This window comes from Mustelus asterias, chromosome 24 (genome assembly GCF_964213995.1).
Source record: "Mustelus asterias chromosome 24, sMusAst1.hap1.1, whole genome shotgun sequence".
In the NCBI taxonomy this organism is placed as follows: Eukaryota; Metazoa; Chordata; class Chondrichthyes; order Carcharhiniformes; family Triakidae; genus Mustelus; species Mustelus asterias.
In genome coordinates this window covers 17,705,084-17,724,241 of record NC_135824.1, presented here as the reverse complement: position 1 = coordinate 17,724,241, position 19,158 = coordinate 17,705,084, and the positions used below count along the sequence as shown (strand labels likewise).

Below are 19,158 nucleotides of genomic sequence, written 5' to 3'. Positions count from 1 at the left end.
AGGGACAACTGGTGGAAACACTTCACATTGATTTAACTACGGCTTATATTGCATTATCAGCCGCGATTCTCCCAAAAGCGTGGAATCGGCGGGAAAACAGTTCTAGATCCCGACTGTTTTGTCAGTTCAGCTTCTCACACGAATCTCCCCACTCTGTGCACTGCAGAGGTCCCAATCATGAATCTCATCAAAAATCTGGGAAGGTGGGGCCTATTCGCTCCAGAGTCTGACAGCTCTGGAACTCTGCGCATGCGCAGTGGTCCCGATCTGTCAGACTCCCCGTTTGCTGGCCAGCCCGGGGCCCCCGCAGTGCTGCCCTTCCAGCCCTCCCCACAGCCTGACCGCGGCCCCCACAATTCCCGGGCCAGCCCTGACACCCCCCACCCCAGAGGCAGAGACACCCCCCCACCCCCCAGCAGACCACTCCCTCAGCCCACCTGAATCGCTGCCCTCTCCCCATCCCAGACCGAACCTATCTGCAGAGTGGCAGTGGGACTCCCACCCCCAACCCCACCCCCACCAATCACCCCTAAGCTCCGCCCACAATAGGCCCTGCCCCCTTGGCACTGCCCGATGCCCGATGGGCAGTGCCCCCTGGGCATGGGCGCTTTTCCCCTTGGGCAGTGCTGGGGGCACAAGCTGGCACTGCCAGGGTGTCCATGCCCAGGGAACACTACCCCTCTGCCACCCGACCCCCTGGGGGGCCCCCCCGATTGCCCCCCCCCCTTCATTCCAGGGGGGTCTCCCGCTAGTTCCCAGAACGTAAGAAGCTACTCTAAACCCCGCTGGAATGAAGTACTCCTGGCGGGGTGGGAGATTCAATCAGGAACTGAAAAGTCCTGATAATTAGATTTAAATGACATTTAAAACATATTCAAAAAAGATTCAAATTACTTACCTACCTTTCCACCGGTTTCCAGCGTGGTCTGACCGGCAATTGTTTGCCGGCTCTGGGAGATGTGCACGCGTTCTCGGCGCATGCGCAAATCCCGGAACAAGCCGGCAACACGCATCCCTCACCCCGACCCGCCAGAAAAGTTGTGGGTTGGGGTGGGAGAATCGCGGCTATCATTTCTGAAAGTATTGCTTTATTTACCAAATGCAATGCTTAAAAACAAAGTTAAGTACACAATGGAAAAACTAAAGGTTAATGATCCCCAAGTATGCTCAGAGGTATAATACTAGAATTAAACCAATTAAAACTGTACAGTTTATCAGCCCACAGCTAATTTAGTCAGGAACAACTTACATAAGGCAGTGGTTTATTTTTCAAGCTAATTTGAGTCAAGTGGGAAGAATGTCAGCTTGCAGTAATAAAGCAACCTTTCTCACACCCACTAATGAGCCAAACTCTTTGGACAGTCAGCAACCATGCTGTTAAACACTACAGACCTATGTGGCTCAGATAACCGACACTAATTTTTCAGTGACGATTAGCTTGTTTCCTAAAGCTGAGATTCAATTCATAAATAATCTAATGATTTAACCAACACTATTAGTGTTTTCAAAGACAGAAAGCCATAATAGAATTGTTACCTTTTCATTCTTAAGGTCTGGAAGAGGTGGAAATCCCATCTGGACTACTGTGTACAAGACATCATGGATGTGGTTACTCAAATGCATGACAGGGTTGGCTATCACAGTTTTGGTTGAAGCAATGCTTGCAGAAAGGAGGGGCAAAGTGGTAGGTAAAGGAAGTGGAGACTGAAGCTGTTTCACAGTAGTTTCCTAGCAGATTAGTAAAATCAGTATTAGACATAATCATGTGCGCAGACATATAAAAATGGATTTACATTACACCCAAACGCTGTAAAAGTTTCCTAGTGATAGAGACTGAACACTCGCTCATGGTGATGAAAACACAATGGAGAATTACTTATTCCTCGTTAATAACCTGCTTAGTAAACCCGATGTTGTACAAATGTGACATAAAATTTGTGGCAAAGTTCCACACAAACAAAAAAAGCTCAGAAAAGCTGAGAGTCCCAAAAGAGAGCAATTGAAAAGCAGCTCTCAACATGGGTCTGTGACAAATGGCACTTTTCCAAGGTAACAAAATAACCTGAATTCCTTTCCTTCACCATTGTATTTCACCATTACTATTAGTGTCTTGGATCACATTCATTTACTTTCTATCGTGAAGACTAAAATCAATTGACCTCATATACAGCATACAGAAAATAGTGATGATGGGAGCGTGCGGAGCTACGTGTCTGTTTAAACAGCAGTTACAGTTAATAGCCAAGATATATATCATAGGCTTCTAAATAAAAGTGCACAAAAGTTTAATTTTTATTTAGTTGGATTTATAATGGACAGAATTTCCCACCCCCCCCCCACTCCTGCCGGTGGGATCTTCTGGTCCTGCCAAGTTTTGAATAGCTGGCAGCATTTCCTGCCCCCACCGTGACAGGGCTGTAAAATTCCACCCAACATTTTTAAAAAGAGTGAAGTGAGAAGGGAGTGGTACACAAAGGTAAAAGGAAGATAACTGGGTGGATTCTTTTCTAATACCCATTACGTGCAAGATTACCTTGCTTTAAAAAAAAATTAAAATGGAGGCCATAAAAATCAGCCCCATTTTCTTTCCTTTATGGGGAATAAAAGAACAAAAAGAAAAAGCGAAAAGTTAGAAGTCACCTTTACCCAGTTCTATATGAGAAATGCGTAATGGCACCAAGTTTGTTAGTTCATCAGCTGGACTTCTAGAATCTCACCATTAAAACCTTATGGCTGGATTTCTCTCTGCTTCATTTATTGAGCAGTTCTTAAGTCCTTTACCTGCTGTGATTCTTGTAATAGAAAGATAAGTTCCATTCTGACCGAGGCTAAGCCACCGCCCTGAGCTCCATGCAAACTGCAGTAACTTAGAAACACTCTGAGCAGAGCTTGATTTTTCCGCAGCCACCACTTTCGTCTTTCTGCATGTTCTTGCTTTGCTTGTAGCCTCCGCCGATCAATCTGATGCCTCTCATATGACGCTCCTTCTGTGTTCTCAGCTAACTCTTCCTGGTCAAACGAACCGCTAGTCTTTTTATCTATTTCAATAGCAGAATCTGTAGCTTCAGTTTTATAATTGCAGATTTGATGCATGGCAAAGATCTCTTTTTCCAACCAGTTGTACAGTTGAAATCGGAGTTTCCCTCCATCTACTTCATATCCTGTAGCCAATGTCCTAAGTTCAGTCATTAGAATTTTCAAGCATGCTCTGAATTTTAACTGTTCTGCTATAACATCAACCCGAGAGTCAGAGGAAGTGGAATCTTCTTTCAGGAGAGTTTGAGACTCTTCAGGAACATCTTTTTTCTCATCTTTAGCCACATGCTCCGCTTCTGTATCTTTCATGGTCAATCCACCAGCATCCTTCTCTTCAAATTCGTCTTCTTTGTCATCATCCCACTCGAGTTTTAGTTGTTCTTCAGAAAATGTCACTACTGGTGCACTCCAATCAAAGCCAGCAGCATTGCTGGTTCCCCAGTCCAGACCAGAAGAACCTGCTACAGTCTGTGGCCAGTCAGTAGCTTCAGTTTTTCCTCCATGTTTTGTGGAACCATTTTGGTCTTGTACACTCAAACTACCGTCTTCACTTTTGAAGGATGTTTTCGCTTTCTTCAGGACCTTTGGTATTTTAGACAGCACCTCAAGAGCCAAGACAGGGCAACCAACCTTAAAATGAGCATTTGCTGTGGAGAAAAATAACTTCCTCTCAATAAGGTTGATTTCGTCTTCACTGCTTTTCTCTGTTGCAAGTCCTAATGTAGCTAAAGAGCTGTCGGGGGTAGCAAAATGTCTTCGCATCAGCAAGGGGTGGGCTCGAAGATAATTGTAAAAGCTGAACACTACTGGATTGCAAGATTTTATGAGAACTCCTGAAATGCAACAGGAAAACATGTTTGCAGTGGTTACTATTTAGAGTTACAAGGTTAGACATAATCAAGTTGACATTCAGCAGCAACACACCGTGCAGTGTGGTTACCCTTCACACAAATGGTGAGGTACAAGGAGCCTCACATTGAGCGTTGGACTTCATTAGAATATAGATGACACTGCAGGAGGCACTCTAAGTGCAGTGATTTGGAATGCTGACAACGCAATAGTAAGTGATGGCCTTGCAGGAGGCAGTGTCAATCACTGGGTGGGGTGGGAATGGGTTGAACATAGATCTCAGGATGAGTGATCAGTGACAGGAGGTGATAAGTGTCAGCCAGCAGCAGCCCACGTGATTGGGGCCTGGAGGTTTGGGTGTAGAGTCTGGGGAAAGGGAGATCGGACTTTAGCGCCAGGGCCAGGCTTCGTAGGATAGGGAGTCAGAAGCAGTAACAAGTGATGCTTTTTCCTTTTGCATGTGATCTTTAGAAAATGTGATTTCCCCGAGAGTAGACCATGATGGTGCTAGTTGCCTCAAGGCAAAATGGTACTGCACATCAGGAACCTGAAGCAAGCACTTGATCCATTGCTTGCACAGTTAATGGATATTTTATTTGTCTTTACCAAATATGGTGGAACTGCACATTCCTAGTCAGAATTATTTGCCTTTAACCGGCCCCCATTTCGAAGACTTAGAAGTCTGTCTTATTTACTTGTTTGTTCATAAAATGTGGGTGTCATTGGCTAGGGTAGTATTTACTGCCCATCCCTAATTGCCTTTGAGGTGGTGGTAAACTGCCTTCTTGAAGTTATGCTACAGTCCATGTGGTGTAGGTACATCCACAGTGCTGTTAGGAAGGCAGTTCTATGATTTTCATACCTTGACTGTAAAGGAATGGTAAAATAATTCCAAGTCAGGAAGGCGTGTGGCTTGGAGGGAACTTTTAACACGTGGCGGTATTCCCGTTCATCTGCTGTCCTTGTCCTTCTGGGTGGTAGAAGTCACAGGTTTGGAAGTTACTGTTCATAGAATCCCCACGGTGCAGAAGGAGGCCCATTGAGTCTGCACCAACTCTCGGAAAGAGCATCATACCCAGGCCCACCCATGGACTGTATCCCTGTAATCCCACGCATTTACCATGGTTAATCCATCTGATCTATACATCTTTGGACACTAAGAACAATTAGCATGGCCAAACCACCTAACTTATTGAAGGAGCCTTGGTGAATTGCTGCAGTGCATCTTATAGATGGTACACACTACTGCCACTGTGCATTGGTGGTGGTGGGGGGGAGTGAATGTTTAAGATGTTTGTTGGGATGCCAATCAAGCGGGCTGCTTTGCCCTAGATGATGTTAAGTTTCTTGAGTGTTATTGCAACTGCACTCAACCAGGCAAGTGGAGAGTATTCGATTATTCTGACTTGTGCCTTCCAGATGGTCAACAAGCTTTGGGGAGGGGGAGGCGAGTTACCTGCCGTTAGACGTTGACCTTCTCTTGAAACAGTGTTTATACGGCTGGTACAGTTCAAGTTCTGGCTATTTGTGACCCACAGGATGTTGATCATGGAGTATTCAGCAATATTAATGACACTGAATGTCAAGGGGAGATGCCTGCCTCACATCCACAACTCAGTGAGGGATTTCTGCAAGTTGCTGAACAGGAAGTCCAACACTCAGGAACTGTCGGCCAATCTGACTGGTTGGCAATTTCCGCAGTCCCAAAAGTGCCAAGAATGTTTTAGTGGGCACTGCTGGGACTGCAAGTAGGCCCAAGAAGAAGGCCCCTAAATCCTGGAGCCAAGTAAGTCCAGGGTCATGGGCACGGGGGGCTTGAGCTGAGCATTTTAATAAGGGGGGGGGCGGGGGGTAAGATGGGGTGCTTTATGAAGCAGATTGGTAGGAAGGGGGTTCTATCTTTGGGTGGCTCCCTATCTACAAAGGATATTTCCTTTCCCGCACCCCGCTTCCCCACGTATTATGGGGGTGAACCCTCAGGGGTAGGTGAGAAAGTGGTGTATGGGCACCCACCCAATTTCACGTGCCCCCTCACCAAAAATACACCGAGCAGGGACACAAAGTGCAACCCCAGGAGTTGCTGCATATGGACACAGACTGTTTTCGTATCTGAGGAGTGCTGAACATTGGGCAATGAACATTGTTCAGGCACGAAGCACAAAGAGCGCTACTTGACTCAATTGCGAGCATGTGACTAAAATCTAGACACAAAAATGAAAATCACCCAGCATATGCAGATAAAATGCCTCAAAATTAAAGTCCATGAATAAAACGGACAATGGAAGCATGGATATGAATTTAACTGATTGATTGCTAACAAAGAATAGCATACTCTTCATTTGATTGTTCATACCTGGATGCTCTTCACTACCTTTTGTAGGCTGTTCCAGTAGTGTATCCAATGCCTTAGAGTAATCCTTCAGAGTCCAATATGCAATACTTCGCAGAAATGGATCTGGATGTAGTTGGCTTGGCACAAATTCAGACCCATCTGCCTTACAACCAAGAACTTTCTCATAAAGGATAGATTTGCAAGTAGAGGATGTTTCATAGTCAGATTCATACAATCTTGCAATAACCATGGCCAATTGAATATCATCCATTTTTTCTAGACACACCTGTCAAGACATGGACAAAAACCCTGCCTTTGAGTAAATTCAATAAAAGTCAGAAAAACATGCACAAGCACTGAGTAAATCATTGTAAATCACTGTACAGGAAAAACATTGGCCCGGATCTTCAGGTTGCTGCTCTGCTAAATTTTTCCTCACCGTAACACTGCTCTGCTTTTCTTGCCAGGTTTTCAGAGCCTGACTTTCCCAGAAACTCGGAGTGCAGCATCCCTCTGGGGGCTACATTGCAGTGCCGTAGAATTGGGGGACGACAGGACAGTTTTTATAGCACCAGCTGCCACATGGTAAGTTTAAAGGTCCTGTTTCAATGTCAGTGAATGGGTGAGTGGCTGAATGAGTGAATGGATAAGGTGGCAGGGTGGGCAAGGCAAGTGGGTAGGATGGCAGGTGGGTAGATCGGGGATAGTCAGGTGGGGTAGGCAGGTCAGGAGCTAGTCAGATCAGGTCGGTATGGGTAGTCAGGTCTGGTCAGGGGGAGGCTGCTGGTTGGTCAGGGAGCACAATCAGAAGGGATAGATGGTAGTTGGGTTGGGTCAGGGTAAGTAATGGAGCAGTCAGGAGAGGTGGTCGGATGGTGGGGGTGTCAGGGTAAATAATCAGGAGTGATTGGGGGCAGTTGCTTGCAAAGTTACCCAGGATTTAGACTAGGTTTTTTCTGTCTAACATTTCCTGGGTAACTATCCAGGTAAGTATATCAGACCGGTCTAAAGCGTCTGGCCCTAGCTCAGAGTTGGAGACGTTTACAGGGGGTCCCCAGAAGTTGCCCATCAGAGGTTGAAACTTCATGGGCGATGGACAGCGTTTCAGGGATTTCTGCAAGGTCCTGGCGTGCATTTTGAGGCATTCGTCTGGTCTCCGATGATCCGGAGACCAGGAGATTTGGGCCATTACATTCCGTATTGCAACACTTTACTCTTTGGATATTAAAAATAAGGTAAACCATATTTTCTCCCAAAAACAAAAAATGACAAAGCTTTTAACGTTAACTGAAACTTTAAATACTGTTATCTATTAGCTTAATAGTCTTGACTTGTTAGACACATTTTTACAAAGCTGAAAACAACTTCACAGCTTCAGCTCTAAATAGTTATCAGCTACAACAGTTAAATATTATTACTAATGAAAATACTGTTTAGACTAACTGCTACCTTGAAGAGTCAATTATGATTTGAACAAGGAAAAACGACATTACCTCAATAGCATCTTTTAAAGAACCAGCCAAAAGAAAAAATGCTGCAGACTGTTCGAAACGCTGTTTACCCAGCAAAGCAAATGCATTTTTCAAAGCTGCTTTACGCCATCTGTCTTCACTAAAATTGTGTTTGAAAAACTCGGTCATCTTTTGATCGTACTGAGATCTGGAAAAAACCCCACAAATTTGAAATGTGATCCTTCTAAATTTGTGCATATGCAGTTGCATCAATACTTGTAATTGGATAAATAAAAGGCAGATCATCAACTTTGTATGCTCTTCTTCATTCTTCAAATGTTACGCAGTGCGAAACATCTTTGGGATGAGTTGGTACATCTTATTGGTTCTGCAGGAACCATGCCCTTTAACACGTGCATGGATATGTTTTCAAGATGTTGTATATAGGCGGTACTGCATGCGATTTTCTATATTGCACACCAGCTCTTTTTTGCCCAGTAAAAAATACTCTAAATAGCAAGATGTTTTATTGAATAAAAACGTAGGAAAATTGTACCTTTTTGTTGAGATCCAGATCTTTACGAATGCACTGAAAATCAGCTAATTCAACAAGACATAGGCAAAACAATAACCCAAGGTCCAATGGTTTGTCAAAATTACAATCAATATCATCATGTACCTCCACCAACTTTCTGATTTTTACAAATATGCCACAACTTCAGTCTAAAGTAACAAAAAGTAACACCAAATGTTGGACTTTTGAGTTCACAACTAAAGCAAAAAGGCTATTATTGAAACCAGAGTACTTTAATAGAGTTTCCAGTAGTCATGAGTCTGAGGTTACAACCATCCATTCAAGGCAAAATGCTAAATGCCCTTCTAATGCTCTCCTCAGAGCATTAGCTGGAGGTAAAATGTAGAGTAGCAATCAACCTTTTCATTATGTACTTATACCTTCATCAGAGATTCTTGCCAAAAACAATAAAACGATTCTTCAATTTGGCAGTAGAAAAGTATCTACGATAAAAATAAATTTGGTACAACTGGCGTCATAACACAGAACACAAGTCCTATATAAATATTCAAACTAGCTGAAGGACAGCAAAGGTTGGAACTTTTGTGAGAGATTATCACATAGGAATGCATGAAAAGCAGTCTGCACTGTGAAAAGTATCACTGAGGATTTAAAGTTAACTGTGCCCAAATCATCCAACTGACTAAAACACCCCATCATGGGTTCATGGTGGAAACTTGGGATAGACCATCAACATAAGAGACGCATGGGGTGGGATTTTGCGGCTGCAATTGCCCCAAAGCAGGAAAATCCCACCCTAGGTCAACGGACATTTGCGTGGTCCGTGTCCCGCCCGCTACAATTCCGCAGGGCGGAAAAATTCAGCCCATTAATTCTTTCCAATTAACTAAATTAAGGAGAGGATCCAATGTTTGAGCAGAAGTTAGGACAAACTAAAATACTTCTTGTGTATTCAAAAAAATGATGGAATGAAGGGGAGGACATCATTAAATGTGAAAAAATTCTCAGACCAACTTAGTCATACATAAATGTGGAAGGGTGCGCTTCTGAATGGAGGGCTGTGACAAGTGGTGTTCTTCAGGGATCAGTGCTGGGACCTTTGCCATTTGTAATATATATATAAATGATTTGGAGGAAAATGTAACTGGATTGATTAGTAAGTTTGCAGACGACACAAAGGTTGGTGGATTTGCAGATAGCGATGAGGACCAGCAGAGGATACAGCAGGATATAGATCAGTTGGAGACTTGGGTGGAGAGATGGCAGATGGAGTTTAATTCGGACAAATGTGAGGTAATGCATTTTGGAAGGTCTAACACAGATAGGAAATATACAGTAAATGGCAGAACCCTTAGTATTGATAGGCAAAGGGATCTGGGTGTACAGGTACACAGGTCACTGAAAGTGGCAATGCAGGTGGAGAAGGTAGTCAAGAAGGCATACGGCATGCTTGCCTTCATCAGCCGGGGTATTGAGTTTAAAAATTGGCAAGTCATGTTGCAGCTTTATAGAACCTTAGTTAGGCTGCACTTGGAATATAGTGTTCAATTCTGGTCGCCACACTACCAGAAGGATATGGAGGCTTTGGAGAGGGTACAGCAAGATGTTGCCTGGTATGGAGGGCATTAGCTATGAGGAAAGGTTGGAGAAACTTGGTTTGTTCTCACTGGAGCGACAGAAGTTGAGGGGAGACCTGATAGAAGTCGACAAGATTATGAGAGGCATGGACAGAGTAGACAGTCAGAAGCTTTTTCCTAGGGTGGAAGAGTCAATTACTAGGGGGCATAGGTTTAAGGTGTGAGGGGCAAGGTTTAAAGGAGATGTACGAGGCAGATTTTTTACACAGAGAGTAGTGGGTGCCTGGAACTCATTGCCGGGGGAGGTAGTGGAAGCGGATACGGTAGTGACTTTTAAGGGGCGTCTTGACAAGTACATGAATAGGATGGGAATAGAGGGACGTGGTCCCCGGAAGGGTAGGGGGTTTTAGTCAAGTCGGGCAGCATGGTCAGTGCAGGCTTGGAGGGCCGAAGGGCCTGTTCCTGTGCTGTAATTTTCTTTGTTCTTTATATCAGATATAGAAGAAATACAAACAGACAGCCTTATCACTGGAGTTTACGAAAGGACAATGTTTTTGCACAAGAGGTATCTTGCTCGTGATTTTCAATACTCGGGGTTAGCACTGTGTGAAAGACACAACTTGTGGGGAGAAATGGGAAAACCTCAGTGTTCTATTTGTCCTAAATTACCTTGGCATGAATCTTTTATACTGGACTTACCTGAACAAGCCCCAGAGTACAGCCTTTTTCTTTATAGCCAGATAAAATAAAGCAGCATCCATTGCAGAATTGTTTCTTTGGAAAGCAGCTTTTGCAACCTATGGATATGGAAAAAAGAGAGAAAATAAAACAGTTTTCAAAATCTGTCATTTCAATTCTGTACAATTGGAAATTAGAGTAATTGATTCAAGTAGAAAATTGTGACATAACAGTTACAGATAAAGCATGATTGCAGTTGAGTCAGGATTGGAAATGATATAGAACTGGGCATCTCACTTTGAAGGGAACAAGCATAGTAATAACGTAGCACTAAAGCATGAGGGTTTAAGCAGGTGGGTGGCCTAAACAGACTCCCTTTGGATTGAGCTGACCATAGAAAGGGGTCGGTCACACATACTGCTTAGAGCATATTTATAGACTGGCAAACTATGGAAAGGAAATTAGAGATAAATCTGTAGGCTAATTGGTAAACAGAACTTTAGATTTGTCATTTGAAATATTTAGAAGAGGTAGAAGTGCAACATAAATTCCAGTCAGGAGAAAAGGGAAGAATCGTGAAGACTAAAGTTCCATAAATATAAAGATTAATCAGAAATTCATAAAGGTGGTTGACATACTTGATCAAAGAGGTGGGTTTTAAAGAAGAGAGGGAGGTGGTAAGACAATGGAGTGCGGAACCCAAGTGGCTGGAAGCATAGCTTCCAATGATGGAACAAAGAGAAGGGAAATACACAGGAGGCCAGAGCCACGGAAGGTAATGTCAATGGATGGGCAGGTTTGGAGAGGTTACAAATAAGGATTGGTGATTTTATACAGGGATTTGAGCACACTAGTAACCAATGTAGGATGAGGCGCAAGGAGGGGTTGTGAGTTGAGTGCTGATCTTAACTTGGCCTATGTGGTGAAAATGGGCCAGTAATGGAGTTAAAAGCAAATTACTGTGGATGCTGGAATCTGAAACCAAAAATCTCAGCAGGTCTGGCAGCATCTGTAAGGAGAGAAAAGAACTGACGTTTCGAGTCCAGATGACCCTCGGTCAAAGATAAAAGGCATAGAAAAGTGGGAGATGTTTATACTGCAGGATGAAGGAATGAAAGATGAGTCATAGCCACACAAACAAGGGGACAAGACTGGTAATGGCAGTCCATTGAGAGAATAAAGGGTGTGAATGGCCAAACGGCAGAGAAGCTAAAATGAGGGTAAGCTGTGACAGATGAAGATGTTGGTGGGGGTGGGGGGAGGGGGAATGGATGGGAAAGAGGTAAAATTTGGAAAAGGGGAAGCAAAGGGGGAGAAAAGGGAAGGGAAGGGGGATAAAGTAGGGGGAAAGAGTGGGGATGAAGAAAGACAATAAAGAAATAAAAGGTAGAGAACAGTAAAAATTAAAATAAAATAAAATGAAAACAAAGGGTTCGAGGTGGGTTTGAGCAAATCATCTGAAGTTGTTGAATTTGAGGTCGAGACCGGAAGACTGTAAAGTGCCGAGCCGGAAGATGAGATGCTGCTCCTCCAGTTTGTGTTGAGCTTCACTGGAACATTGCAGCAGGCCAAGGACAGACATGTGGGCATGGGAGCAGAGTCATGTGTTAAAATGGCAAGCAACCGGAACGTCAGGGTCCTGATTGCTGAGCACCTTCGGTCTGTGCGCAAAGTGATCATCCAGTCTACGCTTGGTCTCTCCGATATAAAGGAGACCACATTGGAAGCAGCGAATGCAATAGACCAAATTGAAAGAGATGCAAGTGAAATGCTGCTTAACCTGGAATGAATGTTTTGGACCTTGGATGGTGAGCATAGAAGAGGTAAAGGGGCAGGTGTTACATCTTCTGTGATTGCATGGGAAGGTGCCATGAGTGTTGGGAGATATGTTGGATATAGTGGAAGAGTGGACTAGATTATCCAGGAGGGAACAGTCTCTGCAGAATGCTGACAGAGGGACTGAAGGGAATATGTGTTTGGTGGTGGCATCACGCTGGAGTTGGCGAAAATGGCGGCGGATTATGCTTTGCATGCGGAGGCTGGTGGGGTGAAATGTGAGAATAAGGGGGACTCTCCTTGTTCTGGATGGGAGGGGAGGGAGTGAGGGTCATAGCGCAGGAGATGGACTGCACGCTGTTGAGGGCCCTGTCCTCGCAACGTGCAATGGAGTTAAAATTGCTATAGAATCTATAGAAACCCGACAGTGCAGAAGGGGGCCATTTGGCCCATCGTGTCTGCACCCACTCTCCAAAAGAGCACCTTACACAGGCCCATTCCCCCCACCCCTATGCATTTACCATGGCTAATCCACTTAACCTACAAATCTTTGGGCACTGAGGAACAATTTAGCATGGCCAATCCACCTAATGAGTAAATCTTTGGACTGTGGGAGGAAACCGGAGCACTGGGAGGAGACCCATGCAGACATGGGGCGAGCATGCAGACTCCACACGGACAGTCACTCAAGGATGGAATCAAACCTGGGTCCCTGGCACTGTGAGGCAGCAGTGTTAACCACTGTGCCACGGTGTCACCCACTTACAGTCCAATTACCACTCTGTCACTATTTTTACCAGGATCTTACACTGGCAGCCCACTCGGCAACTAGAATTACAAATCAAGAGTTTCCTTTTTTTCTATACCTACAGTAATTTTAATTCATATTTTATGTTTGGTTACTAAATAAGTAATGACTCTATAAAAATAATTCCACCAACATAAAAAGAGCATACAATAGTGCAGCCTGAAATGTCACTGATAATGAACATCGTACAATTTCTGCGTTGACAATCCTCAGATGTACTGTTATTATTTCAAGTTCCTCTTCTGAAAGAAGCAACTCGTGCAAGGGTGTCACTCATGGACACTGGCAGTTCTCCAAAAATAGCACCCAAATGGTATCTTTCATCTATGAGTCCAGGCAGTGCGCTCCAGCAAGTTATTTAATTAGCCATCATGGGAATCATGGTTAAACTTAATCTTTCTGTCAATCAGACTCAACCAGTTACATAAGCACACAATGAACTATTAGTAATTTGCAGCAATTAAAGGATCCTTCCTCCCCTCCTCTGGCTTCCTCCCATCCTTCAGTTGAGATAAGACAACTCAGCATTGACTAAAATCAAAAAAGGTATGATTTTTGTCCACATAATTCTATTCACATCTTTGGCAGTACATATTCACTGAATTATCAGCAAAGTCCAAAAGCCACTTAAAATAAATCTAGTGGTAGCTTAATGATGAAAACAGTTAACGATTTTACTGTCTATCTTAAATGCTATCTAACTTTTTGTAAACTAAATGAGTACAATTTGACAAGAATTGTACAAAATGGAAGTTAGCTACTTACTACCAAACTAAGGCATAACCTCAAAACTAGGATGCTCCCTGGGATGAAGGAGCAGGTTGGGCCTATATTCATTAGAATTTAGAAGAATGAGAGGTGATCTTATTGAAACATAAAGTATTTTGTGAGGACTGACAGGGTAGATGCTGAGAGAATGTTTCCCTTCGTGGGGGAGTCTAGAACTAGGAAGCACAGTTTCAGAATAAAGAGTCACCCACTTATCACAGAGCTGAGGAGGATTTTCTTTTCAGAGATGTGAATCTTTGAAACTCTCTACCCAAGCCAGTTGTGGAGGTTGAGTCATTGAATATATTTAAGGCTGAGATAAACAGACTGTTGAACAATAGGTGAGTCATGTATTATGGGAACAGGCAGATTAGTGTGAGTTGAAGACAAAATCAGATCAGCCATGATTTACTGAGTGGCGGAGCAGGTTTGGGTGTGGGGTGAGGTGGGGGTAGCAGTATGGCCTAGTCCTGCTCCGATTTCTTATGTTTTTTTAAAATTTGATTTGATTATATTTTTATGCTATTAGAGTTGAGCACAATAATGGAAGAACTTGCATTATTACAACCAGTTTATGCTGTGAAGAAGTAATAACAAATCATGAAATGTAATATTTTTATTTTTAACTGAGAAATTTTCAGCTAACACTTTAGAGTGCAAAATCTATGTCAACAAAGCAAAACACTTCAGACAAGTTGCAAAAACAAAATCCTCTTTCAGATGAATACTGGAGCACGTTAGTAATGTTTCCTCCAATGTCTTACGCCCAAAATGTGTGGGACTTCTATCTTATTCTAATGTATGTTTTTATCTACCATTCTAATGTACTCTTACGTGTGAATTCCTAAAGTATAATTATAATTGGAATACCTTCTCAATAGTCTTGCGGAGTGTAGTAATGTTTCGAACCCACCAGCCTACTCCCATGGCCTTCAACTCAGACCACTGAGGATCTCCTTTCTGCATGGCAGGAATCATATTGAGCAACTCTTCCTCAGCTTCAGAATGAAAGGCCCAGGCAAAGTGGCATGTAGACAAGCCTACAAACACAATAACAATTTCCATGTCCAATGAAAGGTTATACTGCTTCAAGTAAAAATTTAAATACATCAAGCATAATCACACATTGAAGATTTGTAAAAATGTTAGACACTCCATGATAGAACAGCTTAAATGCAGCAAAAACATGACTAAGTAATCTATATGAAGAAAGATATTAACACAGGGAACATTAAGTACATTTTCTACTAAGCATGTTTAAGAATTCTGATATAGGTACTAATTAAAAGTTTAAAGTTTTAAAAAAAGTTTATTTATTAATGTCACAAGTAGGCTTACATTAACACTGCAAAGAAGTTACTGTGAAAATCCCCTAGTTGCCACATTCCGGTGGCTGTTTGGGTACACTGAGGGAGAATGTAACATGCCAGTCCACCTAACCAGCACATCTTTCAGACTGTGGGAGGAAACCCACGCAGACACGGGGAGAACGTGCAGACACCGCACAGACAGTGACCCAAGCCAGGAATTGATCCTGGGTCCCTAGTGTTGTGAGGCAGCAGTGCTAACCACTGTGCCACCGTGCCATGTGTCCACGTAACACATATATTCAGATAAAGAGAAATGAATGACAATCCCTTTACTCCATTACTTCTTATAACCCAAATATGTGCTCACCTTTCCCATAATTTCCTATTTGTATCCCAGCAATTTGAATTCTTTCTGCCCATTGACTGAGAGGGTTAATATTACCAATGGCATCCTCTGCAATTACAAACTTGTTCCATGACATTTCCTTGTCCTCTGCAAGTTGCTGTGCATTACTCCATCCTCCTCTATTACCTTTTCCCTGTGGTCTCCCGCTATATAAATATGTTTTAGTTTCACTTCCACTTGTCCCAGCACAGCCTGCACCTGCATGCATAGTCATCCCTGAAGTACCCAGATTTTCATCTTTGACCCCTCATTTTATCATTTACATGTTGTCTTTCAGAGATGTTATCCATAGGAACTGGCTTAGTTGCCAAAATATTATTATAAGGACTCCCACTGCTCAACTCTATGGGCGGGTGCGCCCAACCTGGAGGCATGTGACATTGCAGAAGATGACGTAGAGTGCACATCCTGACGTTATTGTACACTCGAGCGATATTTCGGTCGGTGGGTGCAAGCACAGAGTGGATACATGCCTACTAATAATTAGGAAGTTCATTTAGATTTAGTGCTATTGACCAGGCTATTGAGCCTGTGTGATCTTTAGGTTGGTGCACGGAAACACGGATAGGCGGCTAACCTGCTTATGTCGTTTTATTCATCCAACTGTGGGATAAAATGGAGCTGAAGCAAAGGCAGGCTGAGTTGGAAGCAATTTTTCTAAATTTGGTTTGCAGTATTGTGAGCACTTTCACTGCTTTTTTTTTGGAGGTTTATGCAGCTTTGAGAACATGCCAGTCTTGTGACATCTGAGATTTACATCTTTCTGGTGCCCTCCATGCAGGGGTCAGCCCCATTAACATTTCTGCAGATGGGTATAGTATACTCAGCATGGCGCACCTTCTTCTGAGGAGGAAGACGGGGGACAAGGAGAGAGGAGGTCAGATGGTTGAAGGCATCACCTCAGAGCAGAGGTGCAGGCACAGGGTGCTCAGGGCCAGCAGGGAGGACAAGGAGGACCTCCCTGCAGAAGACGTACTAACCAGCTGCCATGGTCTACAGGCAGCGATCTAACTATCCTGACATGACAGAGGTCCAGTGCCGTAGGAGGTTCTGGCTTTCAAGGGAGGCCATCACAACCATCTGCCAAATGATTGGCCTGGACATAGCCTCTAATCGTGTAGGTGGACACCCACTGCCCATGATTCTCAAGGTCACTGTTGCACTTAAGATTTATGCCTCCAGATCTTTCCAGGGCTCAGTGGGTGATCTTTGCAAAGTTTCACGGTCAGCTGCATACAGATGTGTCAAGCTGGAGACTGACACACTGTTCAGGTGGGTGAGAACATTCATCCATTTCAGGATGGATCAAGTCAGCCAGGCTGAGCGGGCCAGATGCTTTGCTGCCTCTGTGGAGGAATGCACTGCTCAGAGTTCTGATAAGCTCTAGAGAATAGAATATCCTAAGTTGATTCTTAGGCAATTCTGAGTTAGCAGAGTAAGATGCTCTGTCAAAGAGTTGGTGCATACTCAATGGGCCGAATGGCTTCCTTCTGGTGAAGAGGATGTCAAGAACATCATGGTGACTTGGTCAAGTTGAGTGGATGGGCAAATACTTGGTAGATGCTGAACAACATGGATAAATGTGAAGTTATCCACTTCAGATGGACAAAGAGAATGGTAGAGTATTATTTAAATAGTGACAGATTGAAAAATGTTGATGTACAAAGGGACCTGGGTGGCCTAGTACACCGGTCACTGAAAGCAAGCATGCAAGAACAGCAAGCAGTTAGGAAGGCAAATGGTATGCTGGTATTCATTGCAAGAGGACTTGAGTATAGGAGCAAGGATATCTTATAGCAGCTGTACAGGGCCTTGGTGAGACCACATCTGGAATATTGTGTGCAGTTTTGGTCTCTTTATCTAAGAAAGGGTATACTTGCCATAGAGGGAGTGCAGCGAAGGTTCACCAGACTGATTCCTGGGATGGCAGGATCGTCATATGAGGAGAGATTGGGTCAACTGGGCCTGTATTCACTGGAGTTTAGAAGAATGAGGGGGGTTACATTGAAATGTCTAAAATTTGGACAGGGCTGGACAGACTGTATGCAGGGATGTAGTTTCCTCTGGCTGGAGGATCTAGAACGTTGAGTCCCAGTCTCAGGATACAGGGTAGTCCATTTAAGATTGAGACGAGGAGAAACTCCTTCATTCAAGAGGGTGGTGAACTTATGGAATTATCTACCACAGAAGGCTGTGGAGGCTAAATCACTTAAGGAGGAAGCGGAGAGATTAAACAGATTGGGTCTGTACTCGTTGGAGTTTAGAAGGATGAGGGGTGATCTTATAGAGACATATAAGATAATGAAGGGGCTGGATGGGGTAGAGGTGGAGAGATTCTTTCCACTTAGAAGGGAAACCAGAACTAGAGGGCACAGCCTCAAAATAAGGGGGGGCCGGTTCAGAACAGAGTTGAGGGGGAACTTCTTCTCTCAGAGGGTAGTGAATCTCTGGAATTCTCTGCCCATTGAAGTGGTGGAGGCTTCCTCGTTGAATATGTTTAAATCACGGGTAGTTTTCTGATCGATAAGGGAATTAGGGGATATGGGGAGCAGGCGGGTAAGTGGAACTGATTCGCTTCAGATCAGCCGTGATCTTGTTGAATGGCGGGGCAGGCTCGAAGGGCCAGATGGCCTACTCCTGCTCCTATTTCTTATGTTCTTATGTTCTTATTTCTGGACTCAAAGATGTCAAAGGGTATGGAGAGAGTGCTGGAGTATGGCATTAAGATAGAGGATCAGCCACGATCATGTTGAATGGTGGAGCAAGCTTGAAAGGCTGAATGACCTCCTCCTTCTCTATTTTCTATGTTTCTAATTGTGACCAAATAAAAGTTTAAGTTAAGCACGACACAAGCTTATGCTGATTGAACAAAATATTTTTACCACAGACCTGGCACTGTAATAGTTGTTTTAAAAAGATCTCGCTGCTATCAATTGTTTCAAATAGTAATTGTGTTTCAAAGAACAATCAGAACTTAAGAGCATTTCATTTTAGACTAAACATTTTTAATCACAGTTTCATTATTTTCCATCTTGTAGCTTCCCAACTACAGACAGCATCTTCCTGATGCTGGACAACAAGAGATGGCACATATCACTGTCATAATAGTTTCCCAGCTGAAAAATAAAGTTCACTTCTTTTTGTTTCTTCATGCAGTTAAGTGGGGCAACAGCAACTTACATCTCGGTAATGCTGATTACCTACAAAGGATGGGTACGGAATGGACATTGAGCAGGATGGAATAAAAAAAAAAGAGAATGAGGAGGGGGATTAAAAAAAAGAGAATGAGGAGGGTGATATGTATGTATGAAGACAAAGATTTGTAAAGGCAAGGACGGAGATGCAGGTAGCGATGGTGAGGGAACTCTAGAGGGTAGGGGCAAGATGGCTGAAGGAGTAGAATCAGAGGGTGTAGAGGACCACAGGGCTGGTTGAGATCATGGAGTTTGGGAAGTCCAGAAGGGAATTGGTGGTAATAAAGAGAATCTTGAAATTTATTCATTGGGACCCAGGAAGCCAGTGGTGCTTGGTGAGGGCAAGGGCAATGGGGACATGGGCAGAGAGTGGATTTGCAATTTAATCCAGTGCTTAGTTTGAGTGCTCGAGGCTTTTTCTGAGGGAATTTAAAAAGA

At 43.5% G+C, this 19,158-nt stretch overlaps 1 protein-coding gene across 4 annotated transcripts in view; it reads right to left on the bottom strand.

The window, feature by feature from the left end:
* dmxl2 (Dmx-like 2) overlaps window positions 1-19,158 on the bottom strand; it is a 143,694-nt gene that overhangs the window by 52,224 nt on the left and 72,312 nt on the right. For all 4 annotated transcript variants that reach the window (XM_078241347.1, XM_078241348.1, XM_078241350.1 and 1 more), the window contains exons 20-25: window positions 14,681-14,850; window positions 10,480-10,577; window positions 7,711-7,876; window positions 6,239-6,503; window positions 2,782-3,869; window positions 1,537-1,728 (exon numbers count right to left, since the gene is read on the bottom strand). In XM_078241347.1, the coding sequence (XP_078097473.1) occupies window positions 1,537-1,728; window positions 2,782-3,869; window positions 6,239-6,503; window positions 7,711-7,876; window positions 10,480-10,577; window positions 14,681-14,850 (1,979 nt within the window). The remainder of the gene's footprint in view (window positions 1-1,536; window positions 1,729-2,781; window positions 3,870-6,238; window positions 6,504-7,710; window positions 7,877-10,479; window positions 10,578-14,680; window positions 14,851-19,158) is intronic.